Source organism: Herpailurus yagouaroundi, unplaced genomic scaffold (assembly GCF_014898765.1).
Source record: "Herpailurus yagouaroundi ecotype Mexico unplaced genomic scaffold, PumYag 160, whole genome shotgun sequence".
Lineage (NCBI taxonomy): Eukaryota > Metazoa > Chordata > Mammalia > Carnivora > Felidae > Herpailurus > Herpailurus yagouaroundi.
The window spans coordinates 22,789,079-22,816,375 of NW_024412401.1; the positions used below are offsets into that span (position 1 = coordinate 22,789,079).

The window sequence follows — 27,297 nt, forward strand, 5'->3', positions numbered from 1 at the left end:
AAGATGAGGATCTTCATTTTCGTCAAGAACACATTTTTGTGAAGAACAAAGATGAAGTAAATACATACACAAGCAAAGCTCAGTGAGTTTGCCACCAGACCTTCAATAATGAAGTTTGAAGTTCAAAGAGAAGAGTTTTCAACAGGAAGATCTGAGATGGTAGAAAGAATGAAGAATAAAGAAATGAAATATGCATGTGACACTAAATATAACTTGAATTTTGTCTTTTGGAATTAACAAAGATGGAACTAAAATTGAAAAAAGAAACAGTAACAAATTAGGAAGGAATGTTCTAAATTTCTTGTTTCCTTGAGGGAGAATTTAACATCATAACTTTAGGTTTTAGTGTTTGCATATTAAAATCTGCAAGTTAAACACTAAAATACAAGAAAGAATATATTATTTCCAGACTAGTAGAGGAAAAAATATGGAATGAGAAAGAAATACTTCAAAAAAAGACAAGAAAGGGGAAAAAAAAGTAGAAAAGGTATAATAAATAGAAAGTACAGGGATGCCTGGGTGGCATAGTCGGTTAAGCGTCCGACTTCGTCTCAGGTCATGATTTCACAGTCTGAGTTCGAACCCCACATTGGGCTGTGTGGGACAGCTCAGAGCCCGAAGCCTGCTTTGGATTCTGTCTCCTTCTCTTTCTTCTCTTCCCCCACTCATGCTCTGTCTCTCTCTCTCAAAAATAAATAAACATTAAAATTTTTTTTAAAAAGAAGGGGTGCCTGGGTGGCTCAGTCGGTTAAGCATCCAACTTTGGCTCAGGTTATAATCTTGCGGTTCATGAGTTTGAGCACTGCATCGGGCTCTGTGCTGATAGCTCATAGCCTGGAGGCTGCTCTGGATTCTGTGTCTCCCTCGCTCTGCCCTTCTGCTAGCACTCTCTGTCTTAAAAATAAACATTAAAAAAAGAAAGCACAAAGTGGCTGGGGAAAAAAAAAAAGGAAGCACAAAGAATGGCTGAAAGTAAATCCAAATATTACTAATTATAATAAGTATAATGGTACTTAATATGTTCAAAAGGATAGACAAAAATAAATCAAACACATTCTAAACAAAAGCTAGTGAGCTATATTAATATACAAACTGGGCTTTAAGGCAAAATTACTAGAGATGGAGGTCATGCTGATAAAAGCTCAATTCACGTGGAAAATAAAACAGCTCTGAACTTGGATGAGTCTTTTAGGTTTAAAATATATGTATCAAGTTTATCATGAAGAAAGATTTTAATGTACATTATAGTATATACTTCAGTTATGCAGACACAAACATAAGATCAAAACACCACTTAAAATCTTGCTTTAAAGGGCAGTATGCCGTGTCCAGGCCTGATAATCAGTACACATTGGTTCAGCTGTACCAGTTGTAAAAATATTCATATATGTCCATAGTGGTTGAATAGTTACTGCCCCAAGCCCATTGAGTACCTTCCATGGGACCTCCTAGAGTAACCCATTATATAACAACTACAGAGTTAAGAACTGGCACAGCAAGCTACCAACAAGCATCTCACTGGAGAGCTGCAGCATCAGTTCAAAGTGCTCCTTATCCATGCCAGATACCCTTTCCCACACAAAAAAATCCATAGGCAAATGCCCAGTGACCGTTCAGCTTCCCTTAGTGTGGGGCTGCCTGCCTTTCTCAGGCACTTTCCCAGCCATTCTCACATAGTCATTTGTGAGAACTGCAGCCTCCGGGGAGATCCAGAGAGATGAACAAGTCAGTCAGACAAGAGTACTAGCACTACTGCAGGCACCATCCAGACATATTACCTCTCGGCATAGTGTGCACTCCATGACAGAACAGAATCCACAGCAGATGAATGAGGCCTCTAGGGATGGTTTATGGATGTCATTACTCCAGGGATGCAGATCCCTAATTTTATTCCTACTGAATTTCACCATTATTTAGTGGGCTAAGTTTGCTAAAATCCACTGAATACCTGCCTACCATGGGCATCAGTAAACACTCATTTTATTAATGAAATTGATCACCAACATAAATCTCAGGAACATTCAGTTGAGGAAACTGAGAAGCAGAAAGGTTATTAAACAAAGGATTTGTACCCTGGCTTATTATGCTTTTAACTGCTATATTATATTGTCATCTGGACTAAAGGATTATAATTAAACATGATATATCAACAGATTCTTTTTGTGGCTTAGTTATTAACATAATTGTATACATATTTAATACACAAAATTAACAAGCATAAGTGCTAAAAAATTTTTAATATACTTACTTCAGCAAAAGCTAAAAAGAGGATGTAGCCCGATAAACAATTCTGTTGATGTTAAGTAATTTTTTTATTACTTATGAAGACTACAAGTTACTTAATGACTACCTATTTAATGTGGACATTTTTGGAGGGGCTTTATGTAATTCTTTATGTCAATTCATGGTGCAGACAACGGCATCTGGGTCAAAGAAAAGATTATGGCTGATATTTCCAAAAATTAACAAATAATGGAAATTACTAAAATAATATGACAAACAACTTAATTAGAACTATCACTTGGGAAGAGTTTTTATAATTTATAGGTTAGTTTATGTTTAAAATGTTGAAAATTTTTATTCATGTTTATATTACTATTGAATGTTTAACATTTTTAAATATCACACTTAGCTATATGTAACAGCTGCCTCCTGCATTTTTTTCCCCAAACACACAAGGAAGATTTATAAAATTTTCACTTACAAGGCCACATTTTAAAAGATTATCAAAGAAGTTACAGTATATCAGTACAGTGTGATCACTAGAAATCAATAACAGAAAGATAACTAGAAAAACCTCAAGTGTTTTCAAGTGAAGAAACATTTATAAATAGCATATGGGCCAAAAAAGAAATGATAACGGACATTAGAAATATTTAGCACTAGGGGCGCCTGGGTGGCGCAGTCGGTTAAGCGTCCGACTTCAGCCAGGTCACGATCTTGCGGTCCGTGAGTTCGAGCCCTGCGTCGGGCTCTGGGCTGATGGCTCGGAGACTGGAGCCTGTTTCCGATTCTGTGTCTCCCTCTCTCTCTGCCCCTCCCCCGTTCATGCTCTGTCTCTCTCTGTTCCAAAAATAAATAAACGTTGAAAAAAAATTAAAAAAAAAAAAAAGAAAAAAAAATATTTAGCACTGAATGATAAAGAAAGTACCACATGTCTCAAAACTTGTAAGATACAAGTAAAACAGTACTTACTAGGAAAATAATAGTCATTAATAAACTGGAAAGGAAGACAAGTAAAAATGAGCTAAGTATCTGTCTCAAGAAAGAATAGTGAAATTATGTGCAAATAATAGCAAAGTAAGCAAAGAAAGGAGAAGGAAGGAAATAGAGTAACAGAGTGGAACTGGTGAACTTTTTAAAATTTAGTAGAAATACTCACCAGAGAAAATCTTGTCTTTGAAAAGACAAATAAAAATGAAAAACACTCATATTGATTAAGAGAATGCCCAAGCAAACAATATTCAGAATGAAAAGGGGTGACATAACTTCAGATGCAAGGGGTAGAGATTATAGCTTTCCAGAAGAAGTAGAGTAGGTGGTTTGGCCCAACACTTCAACAGAGAATAATTAGAAAAGCTAGAAAAAATATAAATATTTAATGTAAGATATAAAAATTTGTGTTTGAAGGAATTCGAGAAATAAGGTAATAAGTAAATTGCAGGGCCAAGATCTATGAAAGGAAGAGAAGCCAGAAATGTGAGCCCACAGCTTTAGCCAAATGAGTTAAATAAGCTCTAGGGTAGAAATCAAAGGTTTAGAAAATAAAATAATGTAAATCACTACATTAACATATTGAAGGAAAAACCTAGGATAATTTCAGTAAGTGTTGGAAAACTTTTATGCAATTGAACATATATCAATGAAAAAAACAGCAAATTTGAAGTAGAAGAAAATTTCTTAATCCAATAACAAATCTATCCCCCACAAAAGAAAAACAAACAAAAAAAACTCTACAGCAAACATTGTACTTAATGATGAAACAGTGAATGTATTCTTGAAGATCAGGAATGAGAGGCATGCCTGCTATAGTAACATTTCTATTTAACATTATACCGAAAGTTCTAGCCAGTGCAGCAAGGAAAAAAGTATTAAAAAAAGAACAAAGCATTTGCTTGTAGATGATATGATTATCGACAAAGAAAACCTAAAGTAACCTACAGGTAAAGTATTAAAATAGCAAGATTAATGGATAAATTATTTTAAAATCAATTGCATTTCTGTACACCAACAACAAAGCAAAATTTAAAAAAGAATATTTACAAAAGTATGAAAAAAATGGTCAAGTAACCACGAATAAATCTAAGAAAAGATAGGTATGACCCATATGGAGAAAAATCTCCATGGTAAATGGAAATACACCATGTTCATGGATTGAAAGACTCCATATTATAAAGATTTCAATTCTATGTAAACTTTTATATAGATTTATTATAATCTGAAAATCCATAGCTGGACTTGTGTGTGTGTGTACATAACTTGATAAGTTGATTTGAAATGTATAAGGATGTTTAAAGGCCCAAGAATTGCTAAGATACTCTTGCTAAGAAAATCTTGAATATGTGGGAAGGTGTATATGTTACTGATGGATGATTCAATACTGAATGATACAAATTCCACTGAATTAATTTGGAAAGTCAGTGCATCCTAGTAAAAATACTAACAAGGTTTTTTAGTAGGACCTGACATGCTATATTTAAAATTCCTCAGTTGGTTAAACGTCCTACTGTTGATTTCAGTTCGGGTCATGATCTCACATTTCATGAACTGTCATCATGGAGCCTGCTTTTGATTCTCTCTCTTCCTGTCTCTCTGCCTCTCCTTCACTTGTGCACAGGCTGTCTTGCTCTCTCAAAATAAATAAATTAATTTTAAAAAAAGCAATGAGGAGATCTTGCTTTACCACATAGAAAACCGTTCAGAAATTGTAATAATGTGGTGGTATTGCATAGAATGGGGTGTAGAATCCGGAAACAAAACGTATATGATAAAGATCACGTTTCAAACCAATGAGAAAAGTGTAGGCTTTGATATTGGGACAATTGATGTGTACTTTAAAAAGTTACAAATCATGCCATGTACAAAAATTATTTGTATTAAAACAAAACAATGAGTATCAGTTTTATAGCTATCTTACAGTGTTTAAGGTAAAGACTCTCCAAGAATCAGCGATTCGTTTACTTTTATGCACAAAAAGGAGTAAAGTTCACTCTGTGACTCTTCTGAATAACAACAAAAAATGGCTAGCTTTAAAATTATGGATATTAATTTGAACATTTTTACTCATGTTGATTAACCAGCACAAAAATCCTGAAGTCCAGATATTTCAAAAAAGGTTTTGCCGGGGAGCCTAGGTGGCTCAGTTGGTTAAGCATCCAACTTCCACTCAGGTCATGATCTCACGGCTTGTGGGTTCGAGCCCTGTGTCATGCTCTGTGCTGACAGCTCAGAGCCTGGGGGCCGCTTTGGATTCCATGTCTCCCTCTCTCTCTGCCCCTCCCCTGCTTGTGCTCTGTCAGGCTCTCTCAAAATAAACATTAAAATTTTTTTAGAAAGGGTTCCTACGGACACCCTTTAAAGGACAATTTCATGATTACTAAATTTGGAAAAGATTTCAATTTAGATTTTTTCCCTCTCCTACTTTATCTAAAAAGTTTGTTCTAAATAGAAAATTTTGGGGGCGCCTTGGTGGCTCAGTCGGTTAAGCTTCCGACTTTGGCTCAGGTCATGATCTCGCGGTTCATGAGTTCAAGCCCTGCGTCGGGCTCTGTGCTGACAGCTCGGACGGAGCCTGGAGCCTGTTTCGGATTCTGTGTCTCTCTCTCTCTCTCTGATCCTCCCCCGTTCATGCTCTGTCTCTCTGTCTCAAAAATAAATAAACGTTAAATAAATAAATAAATAAATAAATAGAAAATTTTGGCTATTTAAAATTGTCTTGGGGGTACACCTGGGTGACTCAGTCAGTTGAGTGTCCGACTCTTGATTTTGCCTCAGGTCATGATCCCAGGATTATGGGATCAGGCCCCACATCTGGCTCCATGCTGAGCATGGAGCCTGCTTGAGGTTCTGTCTCTCTTTCTGCCCCTCTCTCCTGCTCAAGCACGTGTGTTCTCTCTCTCTCAAATAAATTTTTTTTTTTTTAATTAAAATTCTGTCTTGGGGCGTTCTGGTGGCTTAGTCGGTAGAACATGTGGCTCTTGATCTCAGGATTGTAAATTCAAGCCCCATGTTGGGTGTAGAGATTACTTTAAAAAATTAAAAACATTTTTATTTTATGTATTTTCATGTTAAGTGTACAAATTCCATTTGTTACTGGAACTATAAATTGAGACCAGGCCTGCAGTTTCAAAGACTTAAGATTTCACTTGCTAGATCTGAATCTGAAAGCAGTGCCCACAGAAAACTAAGACTTAAATAAAACACAGTTGCTTTTCAGAAATCAAAATGCAACTTATAAAAGGTTTATAATTATATAACTTTGTAATAGGAAAGGGCTGAAACAAGAGACAATACTAAAAACTATAAAGGAAAAGATTAGGTTTTATTTCATCTAACTGGTTTGGTAGGATATATGCCAAACCTTTTTCAGTACATTTTAATAGATATTGGTAAAGAAATACATAATTTTGTTACATATAATTTTTTTTCCTAAGTTGCCTCATCAATGCATGCTTTTCTGCAACCAGCTTTTCTCATTTAGAAATGTGTTTTAGAGTTCTTGCATATCCACATAAAACTTACCCCTTTCTTTTTATTTTTTTTTTTAATTTTTTTATTTTTAATTTTTTTTTCAACGTTTTTTATTTATTTTTGGGACAGAGAGAGACAGAGCATGAACGGGGGAGGGGCAGAGAGAGAGGGAGACACAGAATCGGAAACAGGCTCCAGGCTCCGAGCCATCAGCCCAGAGCCTGACGCGGGGTTCGAACTCACGGACCGTGAGATCGTGACCTGGCTGAAGTCGGACGCTTAACCGACTGCGCCACCCAGGCGCCCTACCCCTTTCTTTTTAAATGTTGCACCATATTGCAAACTATTATGTACCATGGCTTTATAGAATCAGTCATTCCTCTTTCATGTACTTTTAGGTTACTTTCAATTTTTCATTACAATGAAGCATATCTTTATGTTTCTTTGTATTTATAAATGATTATTTCTTTAGATTAAATTCCCAGAAAAAATTTCTGAGTCAAAAGTTATGCACATGTAAAAGTTTGATAGATACAAGGTTGGCCGTTTAGCTCAGCTGGTTAGAGTGTGGTGCTAAAAGTTTGATAGACACAGGTACTCTCCAAACCTAAACTGTACCAGTTTATGCTTCACTATCATATTTGAGAGTACCATTTCCTACTATTGCCAACAGCAGATAATTTCAATCTTTTAAATACTTGCTACTGGGGTGTCTGGGTGGCTCAGTCAGCTAAGTGTCTGACTTGATTTCAGCTCAGGTCACGATCTCAATGATGAGATCGAGCCCCATGTCAGGTTCTGTGCTGAGCATGGAGCCTGCTTGGGATTCTCTTTCATACTCTCCCTCTCTGCCCCACCCTCCCTCAAAAAAAATTAATAAAACTTTAAAAATAAAAAATATTTGCTACTAACATGGGTAAAAAAAGGTTATTCATTATAGTTTGTATGATTATAAATAAATATCAATAATGAAAGAATGCTAGAAAACTAAAGAGAAATGTGTCATTTGCTTTCAGGTCAGTGCTGACTGTTGCTTGTGAACAGACTGAAGTTCTGCTTTTTGACCCTATATCTTCAAAGCACATAAAAACACTTTCTGAAGCTCATGAAGACTGTGTAAATAATATCAGGTCAGTATTTTAGTGAAATAGTGAAGTTTATTAATGTGACCCAAAATATTCTGTTTTGGAAGTTAATGAAAATTGGTAATGTCTTGCCCAGCAGTGCTAGATGATATGCATTTGTGAACTGTGAATTTTATCCCTTGTGAAACTTATCCCTTTAATTATAAAACTTACTATTAACCATTTTGGATAAGAATTTTTCTGAAATGCATTTTTCACTTCCATATGATTTTATCTTTTCTCTTCACATATTAGGGTCATCATTATGAACCTCAGCCATGCATTACAATAGTCCTCCAATGTCTTTGGGCTAATGATCTGTGTAGAATTATGGCAATCCCATTACTTAGCCTCTCTCACCTATCCCATCCCCATTCCAAACTATTGAGGGGGAAAAACACATTTGCACAGAGAACTTCTTTATAAAAGCATGTTGGAAGCTCCTTAAATTCTTAATAATGTGGGAAGTAAATAACAGTTGAACAGCTTGGTGGATTAATATGCAGTCATTAAAATGATGGTCATAGGGACTACATATCAACATGGACAAATGCTTGGGACAATATAGGTAAAAATCATGATAAAAGTTGTTAAAAATATGAAATGCAGAAGATAAGGAAATATTTTTCAATGCTAACATAGGATGGGTTAGAATGAATGGATAATGAGTAATTTTCTGTTTTCTAAACATTATGTAATAAGATTATATTCCCTTTATAACGATTACTGTTACTGTTCAAAAAAAAAAAAAACGTGGAAATTGCTTCTAGTCACAGTGACTTACTGAGTTTTGATGTAACCTCTATGCTCTAAACACACTGAACAATAAATAGCACAAAAGATATAGTGAGGCTCTGAAACAACATAAACATTTTCGTGGGCCAGAAATGGAACACAGGGAAGCTGTTATAGGTCTGAAACTGCAAGCCCACTGAGTTTTCCATCTGGTATTGATGTGTGGTAGTTTTAGTTCCTGTCAAGAATCAGAAGTACCCAAGTACTTTATGTGAGGCAGGAACCAGAGCCAGAATTACTACACAAAGCCAGGCATTTGACTAGAGTGCCTATCCCATTTGTGAAAGGCTGAAAAAAGGAAAAAGCTATTCACTACCTGAGGCTGTGGGTTTTGGCTGATTAAGACACATCCTCCTGGACTGACTCAGTAATGAAGCCATCACTGAGTCAGTGATTGAATGTATATGTGTGATAGCTCCAATATCATCAGGAAACTGAAGGACTTAATGTCATTATGTGGCCTAATTGTGGATTAGTGGTTCAAAAATCCAAATGGGGGCAACTACAAAACCAGTAAATAGGAGAAGAAAAAAAGTAATTAAAAACCTTTCTTAAAACCTTTCTTACTCAAAATGAGCCTATAACCAAAATGCCAGAACTCATGAAGACATACTAATATCATAAAATCAGCAACTAAAACAAGCATTTTTTTCTGGATGAAGTTAATTTTATGGAGTAGTCCAACGAAGACTTTATTTTTAAAAATAAATTATTTATTTTTTTTTGACTAGGTAATACATGCACGTGGTACAAAATTCAAAGGTACAAAAGGGTAAACAGTGAAAAGTAAGTCTATCTCCCACCTCTGTCCCCTAGCCACCCAGTTCCCCTCCCCAGAGGCAACCACTATTACCAGTTTCTTGCTATCCTTTTTGAGATAGTCTATGCATGTACAAGCATACACACACACGTACATACATACACTTTTATATAAATGGTAGCATACTACACACACTATTATATACCTTGGCTTTTCCATTTAATAACATATTTAGAGATTATTCCATGTTAGTACCCATGGGATAATCTTACTCTTTTTAACGGCTGCATAGTATTCCATTGGTTGGGAGAAACTTTAAAGCATTTTTAGGATGCTCAAAGAAATAAGGAATACTTTCCATTTAAAGAGATGAAACGAGAATAGGTTAATCTGGAAAAAACCAACTACAACTCTTAGAAATTAAAAATGTAGTTAGTATATAAAAAACTCAAAAGAGGGGGTAAATATCCTTTACATCATTGATGAGAGAATTAATGGATTGGAAAATACTGAGTACTTAAAAGTCATAGAGGATTGAAAGACTCCAATGTATGTATGATAAGAATTATAGAAAAAGAACATGCAGAGATTGGTGGAGAACTAATTTTTGAAGTTACAAAGGGAGAGAATTTTTAGCATTAAAGAAGGTCCTGAATCCTTGAATCAAAAGTAAACTCTAAATGTCACATAGGTTAAAGATAAATGTACATTGAAACAGGTTGTAGTAAAACCCTATAGAGTATCAAAGATAAAGACAAAATCTTAAAAACCACCAATGTTAGAGGCCAGAATACCTACAGAGGTATAATTCAAGGTTATAACAAAGTTTCTCAACAGTAACAGTTGATGTTAGGAGATTATGAAGTAGTATCTTAAATACTAAGGAAAAATAATGCTCCATGCCATATATCCAGGTAAACTGTCATTCCGTAATGAAGAATTTAATTAGGTGAAATGATAAATGTTATTAATAGCAGGAAGATAATAATTTAGGGTTTTTTGGGGGGTGTATTTAAAACAAAGTTAAAACTAAAAGTCTAGATTTATTTTCTCCTAGTCATATTAAAAAGAAAAAAAGTGAAATTAAATTTTAATGTTTTATTTACCCCAATAGGACTAAAACATTATCATTTCAACATGTAACTGTTTTAACATTTATTAAGATATTTTACTTTCATTTTTGAATGTTGAATTTTCAAAATCCGGTGTTTAACACTTAGAGCACATCCCAATTCAGACTGGCCACATATCAAGGACTCAAAAGCCATATGTGGCTAATGGCTACCAAACTGGACAGTGTAGCTTTGGATCTAACAACAAATAGATTGTGTGTAATATGGTAAGGTTCATGTCAGGTTCAGAGAGAAGGCAGAAATATTAAGTAGCTTCAGACTCTCTCAGAACAATGTGTAATTAAATACATGCAATGAAAAAGAAACTTAAAGGTAACTAATATAGTAGACATATAGTGTATAGATTCCAAATCAGAAGTGGGGGGAAAGGGAATACTGAATACTTGATTGGTTTAGTAGAAAACAGGAAAGCTTTATAAAGTAAATAAACAAATAAAGCAAGCAAAGGGATGATAAGTAGAAAACAAGGAGTAGAAACAGTTCCAAATATATGAGTAGTTCTCAGTAAGTATATATGGATTGATCTTCTTTATTAAAAGACACAGAGACAGCAATTTGAATAAAAACCGAAATCATCTGTATACTTTTTATAGAGATAAAAAGTTGCCCAGAAATGGGAAAAGAAAACTAATATAGATTATCATTATTGGACAGATGGAAGATCAAAAGCCTAAATAAGGATAAAAATACAACAGTACATACTGATAAAAGGAAAAATCAACTCAGAGCATGTAATTAGGAACTTGTATACAATTTGAAATTTGTATATTTCAAAAAACAAAACAAAAAATCCCAAAACAAAATAGATAAGGAATTACAAGTCTATAATCATAGTGAGAGACTTTTAATACACTTCCATCCCAAACTAGTAAATCAAGTAGATAAAAATTAGGCTATAGAAGATTTTAAAATATCTTTTACAACCTTTCTACTAAAAATAGAAATGCAGAATAAGATGTATTTAAAATGTATTTTTTTAATGTATAATTGAGCTGATAAGAAAGAAAGGAATCCTAGGGCCAAAAATGAAATAGAAGCAGGAATGCAAATAAGTAAATTGGTATTCAGCTGGCTTTTACCCTGGAGGCATTTGCCAAATGCTAGTGAGTGACCTTGATCTTCTGTTTTGATATGTATAAGGAGTTACAGTGAACAGGAGAGTTAGTTTTATGGCCAGTTCAAGATGAGGAATCTAGTGGAAAACTCTGCATAAAGCTGGGACTCCCAAGGGCTATACTTACAGCATTAAGGTGATCTAGAAATATACCACGCTGTTCATGTAGAGTATGACCTTGGTAGAGGGATGTCAGAAAATCTCCTCAGTAAGTTTCTAACCACAAGTCTGCCTTCATGCATGTATGGGGCCCAAATTCACACTACTATATGGTCCAAAACCATCTAGCCAGCAATTTAAAATTGAATCCAAGTTGATAGTACTGCCAGGTACTTGCAAAAACAAATGCATATCTTCTCTCAGGGAGAAAACTCAGTATCATAAAGAAGTCAATTCTTTCCAAATTAGTCTATAAATTTAGTTCAGTTTTAATCAAAATACCAGCAGGGGTTTTTTGTTTTTTTTTTTTTTACTTAAAAATTCATATGGAACAGCAAAGTGCCAAGAATATCTGAGACAATTTTGAAGGATGCTAAGATGGTAGTCTTCCTGATATCAAACACAGTCTTAGGACAGGGATTAAGTGCCTAATGGAATGGAGTAGAACTTCCAGAAACAGACCCATGCATATATGGAAATTTGATATATGACAGCAGGGGCATTACAGATTAATGGCAGGGAAATGGAAAAGAGAGAACTGGTTTTATATATATATATATATATATACATATATATACATATATATACATATACATACATATATACATACATATATATGTATGTTAATGTACATATACATACATATATATGTATGTATATGTATATAAACATACATATATATGTATGTATATGTACATTACATACATATATATGTATATATATATGAAAAAACAAAGTAAGATTAGATTTCTATCTCATACCATAGCTAAATATAACTGCCAGTTGAAGACCTAATTATGAAAGCAAACCTTTAAAGCTTTAGAAGAAATACAGAATATATTTATGTTCTAAGGATGAGAAAGGATTTTTTTTAAGATACAAAAAGCATAACTCATTAAAGGATTGCTAAGTTTGACTGCATTAAAATTTAAAACTTCATTTTAACCAAAGACAACAATGTGAGAAGATAACCTATAGGCTGGTGGGAGAACATATTTTCAATGCACATAGCCAAGAAAGGATTAGCATCCAGAATATATAAAACAATTACCCTGGAGCAAAATAGGCAGAAAATCATATAAGAGAAGCTAAAATGAGCAGTAAATATGGAAAAAATTTTCAAGTTTCCTAGTTACAAGAATATAAATAAAAATAAACAATGAAGAAATACTAAGTATTGGCAAAGATGTTGAGAAGTAGAAACTCTTAGGCATCATTGATGGAGTATAATTGATAAAATTATTTTGAAGAGCAGTTTAGCAATATCTGGTAAAATTGAAGAGCAAAATTTTTTTTTAAGAAATTAAAGCATATGTAAACAAGGAAATGTGTAAAGAAGGTTCATTATAGCATCTTTAGTAATACGAGTTGGAAACAAATCTCCATTAAGAAGATAAGTTCTAGTATACTCATATAATGGAATACTATACATCAGTTAAAATAAATGAACTAGAAACATCAGCATCTGAGATACATCTCAGAAATTCAAGGTTGAGCCAGAAAAGCAAATTATAGAATGAGCTGTACAGTGTGATACCATTTATGTAAAGTTTGGAAATATGCAAACATAAGCATATTTGTTGGTTCTCTGCTCTATCCCCAGCACCTAGAACTGTGCCTAGCACATGGTGCTAATTGAATATTTACAGAGTAAATTGAACGCAAAACAAAATGATACATTGTTTATGGATACATACTTAGGAACTCATGGTATTAAAAACTTGCATGGGGAGTGACAAATTTTGGATAGTGGTTCCCTCTGGAGAGGGAGGGAGGGGAATGGGATTGGGGAGGGATATTCAGGGTGCTTCAGTTGTGTTTGTAATGTTCAAAGAAATCTGAAAGATAACAAGTTGTTAAAATTTGATAAGGCTGGGTGGTGTGTATCACAGTCTTTGTTATATTCTTCATAATTTTCTCTATGTTTTAAATATTTTACAATTTAAAATTTTCTTATCTCAAAAAGAGAAGATGTGTTGAATTGTTTGCCCCTATTCAAAATGATCTCTGGCTAATCTGCTGTTAGAATTTGTTCTTTATCAATGTCAACTCTCATTTGCTGCTATCAGTGTTTCTGCTTTAGTACTCCACACTTACAAATTTGAATTTGCTTATCTGTTGGTTAGAAAAACAGATTTTGAAGCTTTTTTAGAAGTACATATCACTTAAGAGTTTTGTGTGAGAATGTGAGGGGTCCTCTGGCATGAACTTATGTGTATATTATTAATAATACTAACTTCCATTTTTACTGAGTGTCTACCATGTGCCAAACCTTTGTGAAGCACTTTTCATACAATATTAATTCTTACATTATCCTGATGTGAAACAGATACTGTATCCATTTTAAGAGATGAAGAAATTGCAACTCAGTTAAAGAGATTTGTCCAATACTTTAATATGTAGCAAGTGGTAGAGCTGGAATTCATGCTCAGTTCAGTTAGACCACCTCAGTACTGTTTAGAGATGTGGGCATGCATTTCCTGGTTTGGCTCTAGATAGTGATTTTGTATATACTTAGTAATGTCTTCTAGTTCATTCCTTAGTTTTTTAAGGTTTGCTTATCTTGTAAACTAAAAATATTGATAGTTGTAAAGAGTATTTTCTCTTTATTCATATTTAGGGACAGTAAGGGGGAAAGTATGTTATTTAAATTCTTAAGCCCATTATACAGATTTACTTATTATTCATGAGGACTCTGTGTGTCAATTTAAGAGTCCATTTAATAATTAAGGTCCCCCAGTTATGAGGTTACAAGGGCAGTTGAGGTTATCATAAGAATATTCACTTAGTGGTATGACAGTTAAAAAATTAATACCTATTTAATATTCCAGGATCTATTTTTTCCCTCCCACCGTCTTTGTTGGTCTTTTCCTGATTGGTATATTTCAAATACTATAATGTAAATGCAGTGTTCATCACTGGGAACATGAAATTTCTTATCTTGCCAAGGATGTGGAATTTCACAAAACCCTAAGACTGATATTAGAAAACTGATCAATTACATATAAAATCATTAGCAGATGAGGATCTGATAGAGGTAGACTAGTTATCAATTAAAGAAAAGGAAATGACAGAAATGATGACTTGGTAGATACTTCAGAGAATTATGTGAATATCTCATGGGACTAAAGAAAGGCCCTTGAGAAAATGGATAAAGCCATTGATTTTTATATAGAAATGATTCTCTTTTTATAGTATAAAACTCAAATATTAAGGAAGGGTATCATATTTTGCTGTCATAATTTCATTGGAAAGATTATGCAAGAAAAACCCCAAACATTTAACTTATTCTTATTCTAAGAATTTACACATAGTTAAATAAATGTAAAATAAATATTAAACATTTTTATGATTTTTGGTTTTTAGACAATACTTTCTTTCCTGCGTACAATGAAATGTTGGTACCTGTTTTAAGAAAATTCTATTTCAGTTGCTCTTATCCTTTACCAATTAACCTCTGATAATGAAAACCTCAGTTTATCCAAATGTCAGTTTATCCAGAACTGTTATAGTCATATGTTGGTGTCTGATGGGGACATATGGGGCAGTTTTATAATTCATAAATTCATAGGTTTCAGTGTGTGGAGTGTCTCCTGCTTATTAGGGACTATGAAGTTAAAAAATATATTTATTAACTTATTAGGCTAGACAGTTTTAATTTGAGAAGTTTGAGCCAGATTTCCAAGGGTTTGTCTACTACTTTACATTCTCTGCATCTGCTTCCTTTAGGATAAGAATTATGGGTACTTTAACTGGTCTCCTAATCTACATTCTTAATTTTCTGTAATTTATTCTCTTCACCAATGATTCTTCAATATCAAGATTTTTTAACAGGTAAAACTTTGAGGCAAAATGAGAAACCTAAATTCAAAGTGTTGAATTTTTCATCAAGGTAAATTTGTTCAATTCAAATTGTTAGCTTTTGTTCCAAGATAATATTCTTTGTACATCATTGGTATTAAAATATCTTTCATGCAACATTGGTAATTTTTCAATGGCCTAATTTTTCAGTGGCCTTATGATAAAAATTTTAAAGCTGATCCCCCACTTTATTTTTTATGAAAATACAAAAGTTTTGAAAACTTGGCCACCTCAGAGATCTTTCTGAAACTCTTCTCTAATCGTGTCATTCTCTTGCCAAAACCCTTCAGGGTGGACCACTGGGCAGTATAATCCCACTGGAGCTTTGAATCCATATGTACTTTAAGTATTTTCTGTAGACTAAATAAAATAAAATCTTTCCCCTAAATTTCTTATTTATATTTTTAAGTTTTTATTTATTTATTTTGAGAGAGAAATAGAGTGCAAGTGGGGGAGAGGCACAGAGAGGAGGAGAGAGAGAATCTCAAAGTAGGCCCCTCACTGTTAGTGCAGAGATCGATGTGGGGCTCAAACCCATGAATTGTGAGATCATGACCCCAGCTGAAAGCAAGAGTCAGATGCTTCAACCAACTTAGCCAGCCAGGTGCCCCATCCTGTAAATTTTTTAAATGTATGAAGATGCTCTATGTTGATGATCAATTTATTTTAAAAGTTTGATTCTCCATTAGCCTTTTGTCATTGTGTATGTTTTTCAATCATATAATTCCTGTCAGGAAGTCATTAAAATATTTTTATTTTAAAAAGCCTAACCAGTAAAGATAAAACCATAGGAGAAAAATGAACTTGATAATATAATCACTAAAATTTTGATATAATAAGAAAATACATAAATCACATAGAAGGACAGATGCATATGTGGCGGGGCACCTGGCTGACTCAGTTGGTAGACTGTGCAACTCTTGATCTCAGGGTTATGTTGGGCATAGAGCCTACTTAAAAAAATAAAAATGCTATGAAATTCAAAGAAGTATATGTGCAAAAAATATTCAACATACTATCTTTGAAAAACTGAGCTATATTGTTACTATAGAGAATTTATAACTTGGTAATAAAAATAATACAGCAATAGGAAAATCAGCAAGGAACATGAATAGCAATTCACAGGAGAAATATAATCTTCCAATTAGTATGAAAAATGTTCTACTTTACTAAAAATAAAAGTTTCAATTTAGATATTTTTTTTTTCCTGGCATTTAAGAGAATTAAAAAATTAGAGAAATGGATACCCCTGACTGCTGGTGGAACTACAGAGGACAGTTTGGCTGTGTGTATCAAAAAAGCCTTATATTTTTTAAAATCCTTTTTTATTTAACAATAAAACTTCTGGGAATGTACTTAGAAAAATAACTAAGGATGTGATTAATATTCAGCTGTTGGGATGTTCATCACTGAACAGATGGAAAAAACTGGAAGCAATGTAAACATTCAACAGTTGCTTGTTTTAAAAAAAATTTTTAAGGTTTATTTTTTTGAGAGAGGGAGAAAGAGCACAAGTCGGGGAGGGGCAGAGAGAGTAAGAATCAGAAGCAGGCTCCAGGCTCTGAGCTGTCAGCACAGAGCCTGATGTGGGGCTTGAACTACGAACTGCAAGATCATCACCTGAGCCCTTAAGTGGGACGCTTAACCGATGAGCCACCCAGGTGCCCCTATTAGTTTTTAAGAAAGAAAACGGTGGGGGGGGGGGGGTGCTGGTGGGTCCATCGGTTCAGCTTAGGTCATGATCTCACGGTTCATGAGATTGAGCCCCACAGTGGTCTCTGCAATAACAGTGCAGAGCCTGCTTTGGGATTCTCTCTCTGTCTCCCCCTCTGCTGCTCACCCTTTCACTCTCTCAAAATAAATAAATATTTAAAAATAAATAAAACCAAGGATGATGTATCATTTATAAAAAAAATATTATGGTTCATTCATACAGTGAATCTATTCAGCCATTAAGAATGATTTTGTTGGGGGGCGCCTGGGTGGCGCAGTCGGTTAAGCATCCGACTTCAGCCAGGTCACGATCTCGCGGTCCGCGAGTTCGAGCCCCGCATCGGGCTCTGGGCTGATGGCTCAGAGCCTGGAGCCTGTTTCCGATTCTGTGTCTCCCTCTCTCTCTGCCCCTCCCCCGTTCATGCTCTGTCTCTCTCTGTCCCAAAAATAAATAAACGTTGAAAAAAAAAAATTAAAAAAAAAAAAAAAAGAATGATTTTGTTGGGCTGCCTGGGTGGCTCAGTTGGTTGAGTGTCGGACTCTTGATTTCGGCTCTAGTCGTGATTTCGTGGTTTGTGGGATTGGGCCCCATGTTGGGCTCTGTGCTGACAGCGTGGAGCTTGCTTAGAATTGTCTCTCTCCCTCTCTCTGCCCCTCCTCTGCTTGCTCTCTCTCTCTCTCTCTCTCTCTCTCAAAATACATAAACATTAAAAAAAAAGATTTTGTCAATCTTTAATAACATGGCAAAATAATTATGATATTAGGCTTGCAATATAAGAATTAGGCTACATATCAATAACTGTAGTTATTTTTATGGTGGATTTTTTCCATTTAAAAAGATATTTCCAACAGGCATGTATGCATAATATAAAAATATTGGGAATCGCTATAGAATAAATCCATGATATATTCTCTATTTATATCTACTTTGCCGCACACAACACTCTAACTGCCGTTGCCTCTCAGAGTATACCATCCCTCCACATGCCTCTTTACTTTTGCTTACCCCTTTGGCCACTTAGGGAGTGTCTGCTCATGTTATTTGTTTATTTTATCTTTGAGAGAGAGAACATGAATGAGGGAGAGGCAGAAAGGGGGGGGCGGAATCCAGTGTGGGGCTTGATTGTAGGAACCATAAGATCTGATCTGAGCCAAAGTCAAGAGTCAGCCACTTAACAGACTGAGCCACCCAGGTGCCCCTGCCTGCTCATCTTTTAAAGTTGGTTCAAATGACACTACCAGGAGGTCTTTCCTAACTACCCTTTTCTTTGCTTATTCCACACAATTATTTTGTATAATTATTTATAATTTCTTCTCCACTAGGCAGTGAACTCCTATCTCAATCACTAATAATAAATATTTGTAAGTGCTTGTTATGTACCTGGCACTTTGTGTGTTGGGTACTGCAGATCTAACAATGAACTGTGCAGACAGTTCCCCTGCCTTCAAGGAATTTATAGCCTTATGAAATTATTCCTTACACTGTAATATTAAATGTTATGATAGACTTATAGAGTACTTTGGGAGATTAGAAGATTGGTGAATCTACCCCAGGCTGGATAGTGAGATAAGTCTTCCTGGAGGAATTAGCCGAATAAAAAGAAAGCAAGCGTTAGCCAGGTCAAGGGGTAGGAGGAAGGTGGTTTCAAGTAGTAGACACAGCTTGTACAAAATTCTGGAATTTTAAAACCATGTTAAATTTTAGGAAGGTCGTTATGATATTTGTGGTTACTGGGGTTGATTTCTGATAAAAAATAATTATGTATAATTTTATCTTGAAAGAAGCTCCAGAATTCATTTCTTATTTCTGTAAGACATTAGGGAATTTTATGTAACAGCATAGCTAGGGCATCCTCATGTTGAATTAGGCAGAAATTCAAGGGTGATTGGTAGATTTGTTATTTTTTAAGTATTTGTATAAAATATATTCTAAGGATTGAGAAATCAGTGTAAAATAATAAAAAGTTTGAACTATGAACTTGAAAGTGAACTCCTATCTCAATCACTAATAATAAATATTTGTAAGTGCTTGTTATGTACCTGGCACTTTGTATTTTAATTATCTACCCTGTAATCTTAACTGGTTCTAATGTTGCTAAGTATGATTATTTGGGGAATGCCTTTCTTTGAATTAATAGATTACAAACATGGCATTTTAACAGAAATTTTTGTATGTAAATGTCTTCTAAACAGGAAGACATTACTTGTAGCAGAGTAAATATTTGTTACAATTATGAACCTTTACAGCTTAACATATCTCGCTCTGCAATCAAGTCTTTAAAATCTCTGTCTCCTATTGTCTCTCACCATTTGTGTTTCCTATTATACAGATTCTAAAGTTCTTGCTCTTTAGCACTGTTCTCCAAATACCCACCCCTATTTCCATTTCCAAATAAAAATCAATAATACAAAGCAAATGGATAAAGTTGCATTGTGGTCCTCATTAAGTCATAGTATCTTTCCTTGTGATCATATGAATTCTACTTACTGTTTATTGTATATCAGAATCACTGGGTTTATACAGTAAGTTTGTAGTCCTTTTTTGTTTGTTTTCTTGATTAGGTAATATAGAGACTATTTCTCAAATTTTCTTTAACAAGAGATTAAATAAACCAGTTTTTCTTTTCTGCTTTGTAGATTTCTTGATAACCGGCTGTTTGCTACCTGCTCTGATGACACTACAATAGCACTGTGGGATCTGAGAAAATTGAACACCAAAGTATGCACTTTACATGGTCACACTAGCTGGGTGAAGAACATCGAATATGATACTAATACAAGACTCTTAGTAACATCAGGATTTGATGGAAATGTCATTATTTGGGACACCAACAGGTTTGTGAATGGGAGACCATGTTAGGATTGTGAACAAAAAATTTGTTTAAGATGGTAACTAAATTCAGAGATTTGTCTTAGCTTTTCTGTATCTTTAAGGAGGAAGAACCTGCCTTTGGGAAAAACAATCAAAAAATGATTCCATCTTTTGTTACTTGCACTTAGTCATATATTGCAAGTAAAAAATTTGGAGAAAATTATATGGAAAGGAGACCAAGTAGTATAGTTAATGATGAAAACTGGTTTACAAGTTGAGTTTCCTAAATTTAAGGACTTTAAGGAAAAATATTATTTTCTCTATGGAACAGAAATGTTTTTCATTCTTTGGTCCTTTGATTCTAAATCTATTTATTTTGTAACTTTTGTACTTGTTTTTCATGCATCAAAGAGTACTTTCTCATTTGGAGTGGTACCGATCCATAGGGGGATGTTTGGAAGTAAATGTATCATGCAGTTTTAGTTGTTAATATGGGAGAAGAGAGGATTTCTACTGGCGTTTAATCAGCAGGGATCTGAGTTTCTAAACATCCTGCATGGGACAGTTTACACAGTCAACTAATAATCTACCGTGTCAGTAATGCCTCTGTTGTGAAATACTTCAATGTCTCCTTATAGAGAAATTGACCATTTAAAGAGTTGAAATTTGAGAAATGATTAGAATATACCTATTGCTGGGGCACCTGGGTGGCTCATTTGGTTAAGCACCCGACTTCGGCTTGGGTCATGATCTCACAGTTCATGAATTCAGGCCCCACATCCAGCTCTGTGCTGACAGCTCGGAGCCTGGAGCCTGCTTCTGATTCTGTGTCTCCCTCTCTTTCTGCTCCTCCCCTGCTCATGCTCTGTCTCTCAAAAAATAAACATTAAAAAAAATTTTTTTAAATATACCTGTTGCTAGCTGTGGTGAAATGACAATACAGTGATATACAGGACCATTTCTGAAATATTCTTTTCAGAGGTCATATGTAAAAAGACGGGATATATTTTTTTTAATGTTTATTTTTGAGAGAGAGCAAGCGAGAGTGCACAAGAAGGGGAGGGGCAGAGAGAGAGGGAGACACAGAATCTGAAACAGGCTCCCGGCTCTGAACTGTCAGCACAGAGCCTGACATGGGGCTCCAACTCAGAAACAGCAAGATCATGACCTAAGTTGAAGTTGGACACATAACTGACTGAGCCACCCAGGTGCCCCAAGATGGGATATTTTTAAAGATTTGTAACTATGCATACTGTTTCAGCAAAGGATATATAGATTATCTTTGAGACACAAATAACTGTTAAAATTTATTTTTTAAATTTAGAAATAAAACTTGAATAGGAATATGAATGGTAACTTCTAAATTAGTGGACAAAAGCTATTAAAACATGATCAATCCAATAGAGGCAGAGAAGGGAGGGGAAATCATTAAAAAAATAAAAAAAAATACAGGTAAATCATGAAGCACAAAAATATGGTAGGCAGATAATCCAAATATCAATAATTGCAATAAATATATATGGACTAAAGTAGCCATTTAAAAGACAGATGGGGTTAGATTGGATTAAAAAAGAAAACCAAACTATATGTTCTTTGTAAGGGACACACCTAAAACATACCAATGAAAAAATCTGAAAGTAAAAGGATGGGGAAAAAAATAACAGGCAAATTCAAATCAAAGAAAAACAGTTACATCTCCATTGATAGCAGACAAAAGAGAGTTTAGGGCATAAAGCATAATTAGTGATAAAAAAGGTACTATATTAATTAAAAGGTTTATTTCACTGGAATATAAAATTCTTATATGTATCTAATAAACATAGCTTCAAACCATAAAAAGCAAAAATGGACAGATTATAAAAAAAAATATTTTCCATATCAGTGGAAAATATTAAGCCATTCTCTCATTTACTAATAGATAAAATAGGCCAAAAAGTTAAAAAGACCATAGGAGATTTTACTGTTAATAAACTTGATTTATTAGGCATATTTAGAATTCTCCCAACACATAGTGAATACATCCTCTGAAGCAAACTCAGAACATGTATGTACAAAAGGAGAGCATGTACCGGACTACAAAGTAAGTTTCAACCAGTATCAGAGATTTGTTATCACACAAATGATTTTCCCTGACCTCAGTATAGTTTAATTAACAGAGGTAACTATAAATTCCCATATTTGGGTTTATAAACTCATTTCCTAAATAATTCATGGATTGAAGAAGAAATTATTAGTGAAATCAGTAAACTAAAAATTAGTGAACTAAGTATTTTATCAAAAAAACTGAAGGGCACCTGGGTGGCTCAATCGGTTGAGCCTCTGACTTCGGCTCAGGTCACGATCTCACGTTTTGTGAGTTCGAGACCCGCGTCGGGCTCTGTGCTGACAGCTCAGAGCCTGGAGCCTGCTTTGGATTCTGTGTCTCCCTCTCTCTCTGACCCTCCCCCTTCATGCTCTGTCTGTCTCAAAAATAAATAAACATTAAAAAAAAATTAAAAAACAACTGGGAAAAGATTAAAAAGTAAACCCAATTAAAGTAGATTATGGAAATGATAAAAGAAATTAAAGCCTGTGTTTTGAAAAAGCCAATTGAAATTGCAATTATCTGGTAAGATTCGTTAAGAGAAATCAGACAAAAGATAATCTTAACCATAAAAAAAGGAGACAATAAAAAGTATACAATAAGATAATAAGTTCACCTTTATGCCAGTATACTTGAAAACTTTGATGAAGTAGACAGTTTACTCAAAATCCTTAGCAAAACTGATCAAGAGAAATAGAAAACCTGAAATAGACCTATCACCTGGACTGATTATTTAACCAATATGTACTGATTTATCTGAAGTAGTTGTTAAAATAGTATTCTTCTGTATTAAATGATAAATAGCCACTATCCTGAATCATCCCCAGGTGGTCAAATCCTGTCACCTTCTGGTTACCCAGGTCCTTTTGGGGACACTTCCTTCAAGATCTCTCTATGATCTAGTAGCTAAAGTCCCCCTTAAAACACCTCTCCCCCTTTGGGGTGGGGGTCGTTCAGCATCTCATTTAATTCTGAGAACAGCCTCATGAGTTAGATAACTATTACTATCCCATTTTAAAGCTAAGGAAACCACAAAGTCAGAGACGTTGGGTAACTTGCCCACATGACTGTCATTAAGACAGTAAAATATAAGCCAAGAGTCAGACCCTGGTTTACAGACTGCTGAGAGGTACCCTTTGCTGATGGGAGTTTTAGGATATTACAGTAAAGTAATTCCCAGACCCAGTTCCAACACTGCCAACCACATCAATTCTCACTGGCTAGTTTTTTGCATTGCTGGTTATTTAAATATTCTGAATATTGCCTCTGCTATAGCCATTAAAGAAATAGAAAGTATCAATTAAAATTTAATAAAACAGCAGGCCTGTCAGTTTTACAGGTGACTTCTACCAGATTATATAGGAAACAGAACACTTCAATTTTATTAAGTTGTTCAAATTCCAGGAAAAGGGGGAATTCTCCTTACCTCATGTATGAAGTTAGAGTGACCTTAATACCTAAACCCAACAAAGATAATATTAGAAGAAAAAAATTGAAAGGTCAGTCTGCAATGTGAATGTAGATGCAAATATTCTAAACAAAAGGAAACTGAATCCTGTAAGTTATTAATCAAAATATCATGGCCAAGTTTGGTTTATTCAAGGCATCAAAAGATATATCCAGGGCGCCTGGCTGACTTAATAGAGCATGTGACTCTTGATCTTGGGGTCATGAGTTCGAGCCCCACGTTGGGTGTAGATTACTTACAATCTTAAATCTATCAATAGAAGTTATATTAAAATTCTTTTAATTTATCACATTAACAGGTTAAACCAAAAGTCCATATGATTGTTTTCATCAAGGAATCAAATTCAACATTCGTTCATAATTAAAAACAAAGAGGGGACATTATTACCAGTCTTTAAAAAATAATTTTTTTAATGTTTATTTTTGAGAGAGAGAGAGAGTGAGAGCAAGAGTGAGCGAGCAGGGGAGGGGCAGAGAGAGAAGGAGACACAGAATCTGAAGCAGGCTCCAGGCTCTGAGCTGTCAGCACAGAGCCTAAAGGGGGGCTTGAACTCACAAGCCGTGAGACTGTGACCTAAGCCAAAGTCTGACGCTTAATCAACTGAGCCACCCAAGAGCCCCCATTATTACCAGTCTTACAGAGATTGAAAGGATTATAAAGTGATACAATGAACAACTTTATGGCAACAAATTAGACAACTTAAATACCTAGAGAGTCCCAAATTATTTAAATTGACTCAAAAACAAATAGAAAATCTATAGACCTACAGACCTAAAGCAAGCTAAAAATTGAAGTGGTACTTTAAAAATCTTTCCACAATGGAAAGCCCAGTCCCAAAAGTCTCCACTGGTGAATTTTACCAAACATTTATAGAATAAATAATACCAGTCTTTCACAAACTTGGAGAAAATAGAGGAGGAGAGAATACTTCCCAACTCATTTTATGAGGCTGGTATTATTACTCTGATACCAAACCACACAAACATCATGAGAATAATAAACTACAGACCAATATTCCTCAAAAACAAAAAGAAGAAAATAGAAAAATCCTCAACAAAATATTAGCAAATCAAACATAGTATCATGTATAAAGGATTATATGTCACAACTGAGTAGAATTTATCCCAGGAAAACAGGGTTGGTTTAATATCCAAAAATCAATTAATGTACTATATCATATTCAATGCAATCCCTGTCAAGATTCCAGCTGCCTTTTTTGGACAGATTGTCAAACTGATTCTAAAATTTACATGGAAATACAAATGACCCAGAATAGCCAAAACAACCTTGAAAAGAACAAAATTGGAAGACTCTCACATTTCTCAATTTCAGAACTTACTACAAAGCCATAGTAATCAAGACAAGGTGTTTACTGGCATGGGACAGGCATATAAATGAGGAACAGAATTGAGAATCCAGAAATAAACCATTGCATTTATGATGAGCTGATTTTCAACAAAGGTATCAAGGTAATTCAGTGGTTCAGGAAAGGATAGACTTTTCAAAAAATGATGTCTGTGCAACTGGATATCCAGATGCAAAGAGATGAATTTAGACCCTTATCTTACATTAAAAAAAAAGCAATTCAAAATGGATTTCAACCTGAATATAAGAGCTACAATCATGTATCTCAGAGGAGAAAACTTGGGAGCAAATCTTCTTGCAAACCAAAGTATGAGTGATTTAACAAACTGATAAAATGGACTTCATTAAAATTAAAAACTTTTGTGTATCAAATGACACCATTAAGAAAGTGAAAAGAAAGACTATAGTATGGGAGAGAATATATATCTGATAAAGGATGTGTGCCCAGAATATATAAAAAACTCTTGTAACTTCTATGTACACAATAACCCAATTTAAAAATCGGCAAAATATCTACGTAGACATTTCACCAAGGAAGATATACAGATGATTAATAAGTATGTGAAAAGATGTTCAGCATCATTAGTCGTAAGGAAAATGCAAGTCAACCAAAATGAGAAATCATTTCACATCCACTAAGATGGCTTTAATTGAAAAAGACAATAACAAGTATTGGTAAGAACGTGGAGAAACTGGATCCTCGTAGATTGCTGGTAGGGATGTAAAATGGTTCAACCACTTTATAAAGCAGTTTGGTAGTTTCTTAAAATGTTAAACATAGAGTTATCATCTGACCAGCCATTGCACTCCTAAGTATGTACCCAAGGGAAACGAACACATATCACCGCACAAAGATTTGTCCATGAATGCTTATAACAGTATTATTCATAATATCCCCCATATGGAACAAATACAAATATTTATCAACTGGTAAGTGAGTAAACAAAATGTAGTATATCTATATAGTAGAATACTATTTGGTAATGAAAAGGAACAGAGTACTGATGTGCTACATCATGGATGAACCTCAAAAAAATTATGCTAAGTAAAAAAAGCCAAACCAAAAGACCACTTATTATATCATTCTATTACCATTAAATGTCCACAATTAGCAGATCTACAGAGACAGAAGTAGGCTAGTGGTTCCCTGCAACTTGGAGTAGGAATAGGAAGTGACTGCTAATGGACAGGGTAGGGTTTTTAGAATGAAGAAAATGTTCTAAAATTGGATTGTTTTGATGATTGCACAACTCCACTAAAAAATCACTTAATTGTAAGCTTAAGATGAGTGAATTTTATGACATGTAAATTATATCTTAATAAAGCTGTTAAAAACTTAACTAGAAATAGTAGGAAACTCTTCAAAAGTATACACTAAAACCTACGTGACATTTTTAAATGGTGAAACTTGTAGAGGTTTTCTCTGTAGGGGAACCTGGCTGGCCTAGTCGGTATAGCATGCAACTCTTGATCTTGGGGTCAAGAGTTCAAGCCTGACATTGAATGTAGAGCTTGCTTTAAAGAAGAACATGCCTGCTGTTACTGCTATTGTTTACCATTGTTTTGGGGTGGTTGTAGGCAGAGTCCTACTTGGTGCAGTGTAATAAATATATAAGGATTGGAAAGGAACAATTGAAAAAACAGCATTCACAGATGATATTTGTCTGTATGAAGGGTTGGTAAGCTTTCTGTAAAGGATTGTGCAATAAATATTTTAGGCTTTGTGTGCTATGTGGTTTCTGAGCAGCCATAGACAATACATAAATGAGTATTGCTGTGTTCCAACAAACTTTCTATACAAAAACAAGCAATAATCCAGACTTGGCCCATAGACCAGTTTTCTGACCCCTGGTCTATATAGAAAACCTTAGAAATTCTGACAAATTATCAGAATTAGTAAGAGTTAACCAACCAAGATTGCAAGAGTTAAGATCAAAATGTAAAAATCAGTAGTGTTCCTAATCATTACAACAAACATTTAAAAAAATTTTAAGCATATAGTTTTTAGTAATTAAGAAAAAAATTTTTAATGTTTGCTTATTTTTGAGAGAGCCAAGTGCTCAAGCAGGGGAGGGGCAGAGAGAGAGAAAGGGAGACAGGATCCAAAGCAGGCCCTGCGCCGACAGCAGAGAGCCCAAGGGGGGCTTCAACTCAAGAACCGTGAGATCATGACCTGAGCTAAAGTCAGACAACTGACTAACCTACCCAGGTGCCCCGGTA

General features: G+C 34.6%; 1 protein-coding gene across 3 annotated transcripts in view; it reads left to right on the top strand.

Annotated features, from left to right (window-relative positions):
- DCAF10 (DDB1 and CUL4 associated factor 10) overlaps positions 1-27,297 on the top strand; it is a 43,813-nt gene that overhangs the window by 4,053 nt on the left and 12,463 nt on the right. For all 3 annotated transcript variants that reach the window (XM_040481730.1, XM_040481729.1, XM_040481728.1), the window contains exons 2-3: positions 7,707-7,820; positions 19,987-20,184. In XM_040481730.1, the coding sequence (XP_040337664.1) occupies positions 7,707-7,820; positions 19,987-20,184 (312 nt within the window). The remainder of the gene's footprint in view (positions 1-7,706; positions 7,821-19,986; positions 20,185-27,297) is intronic.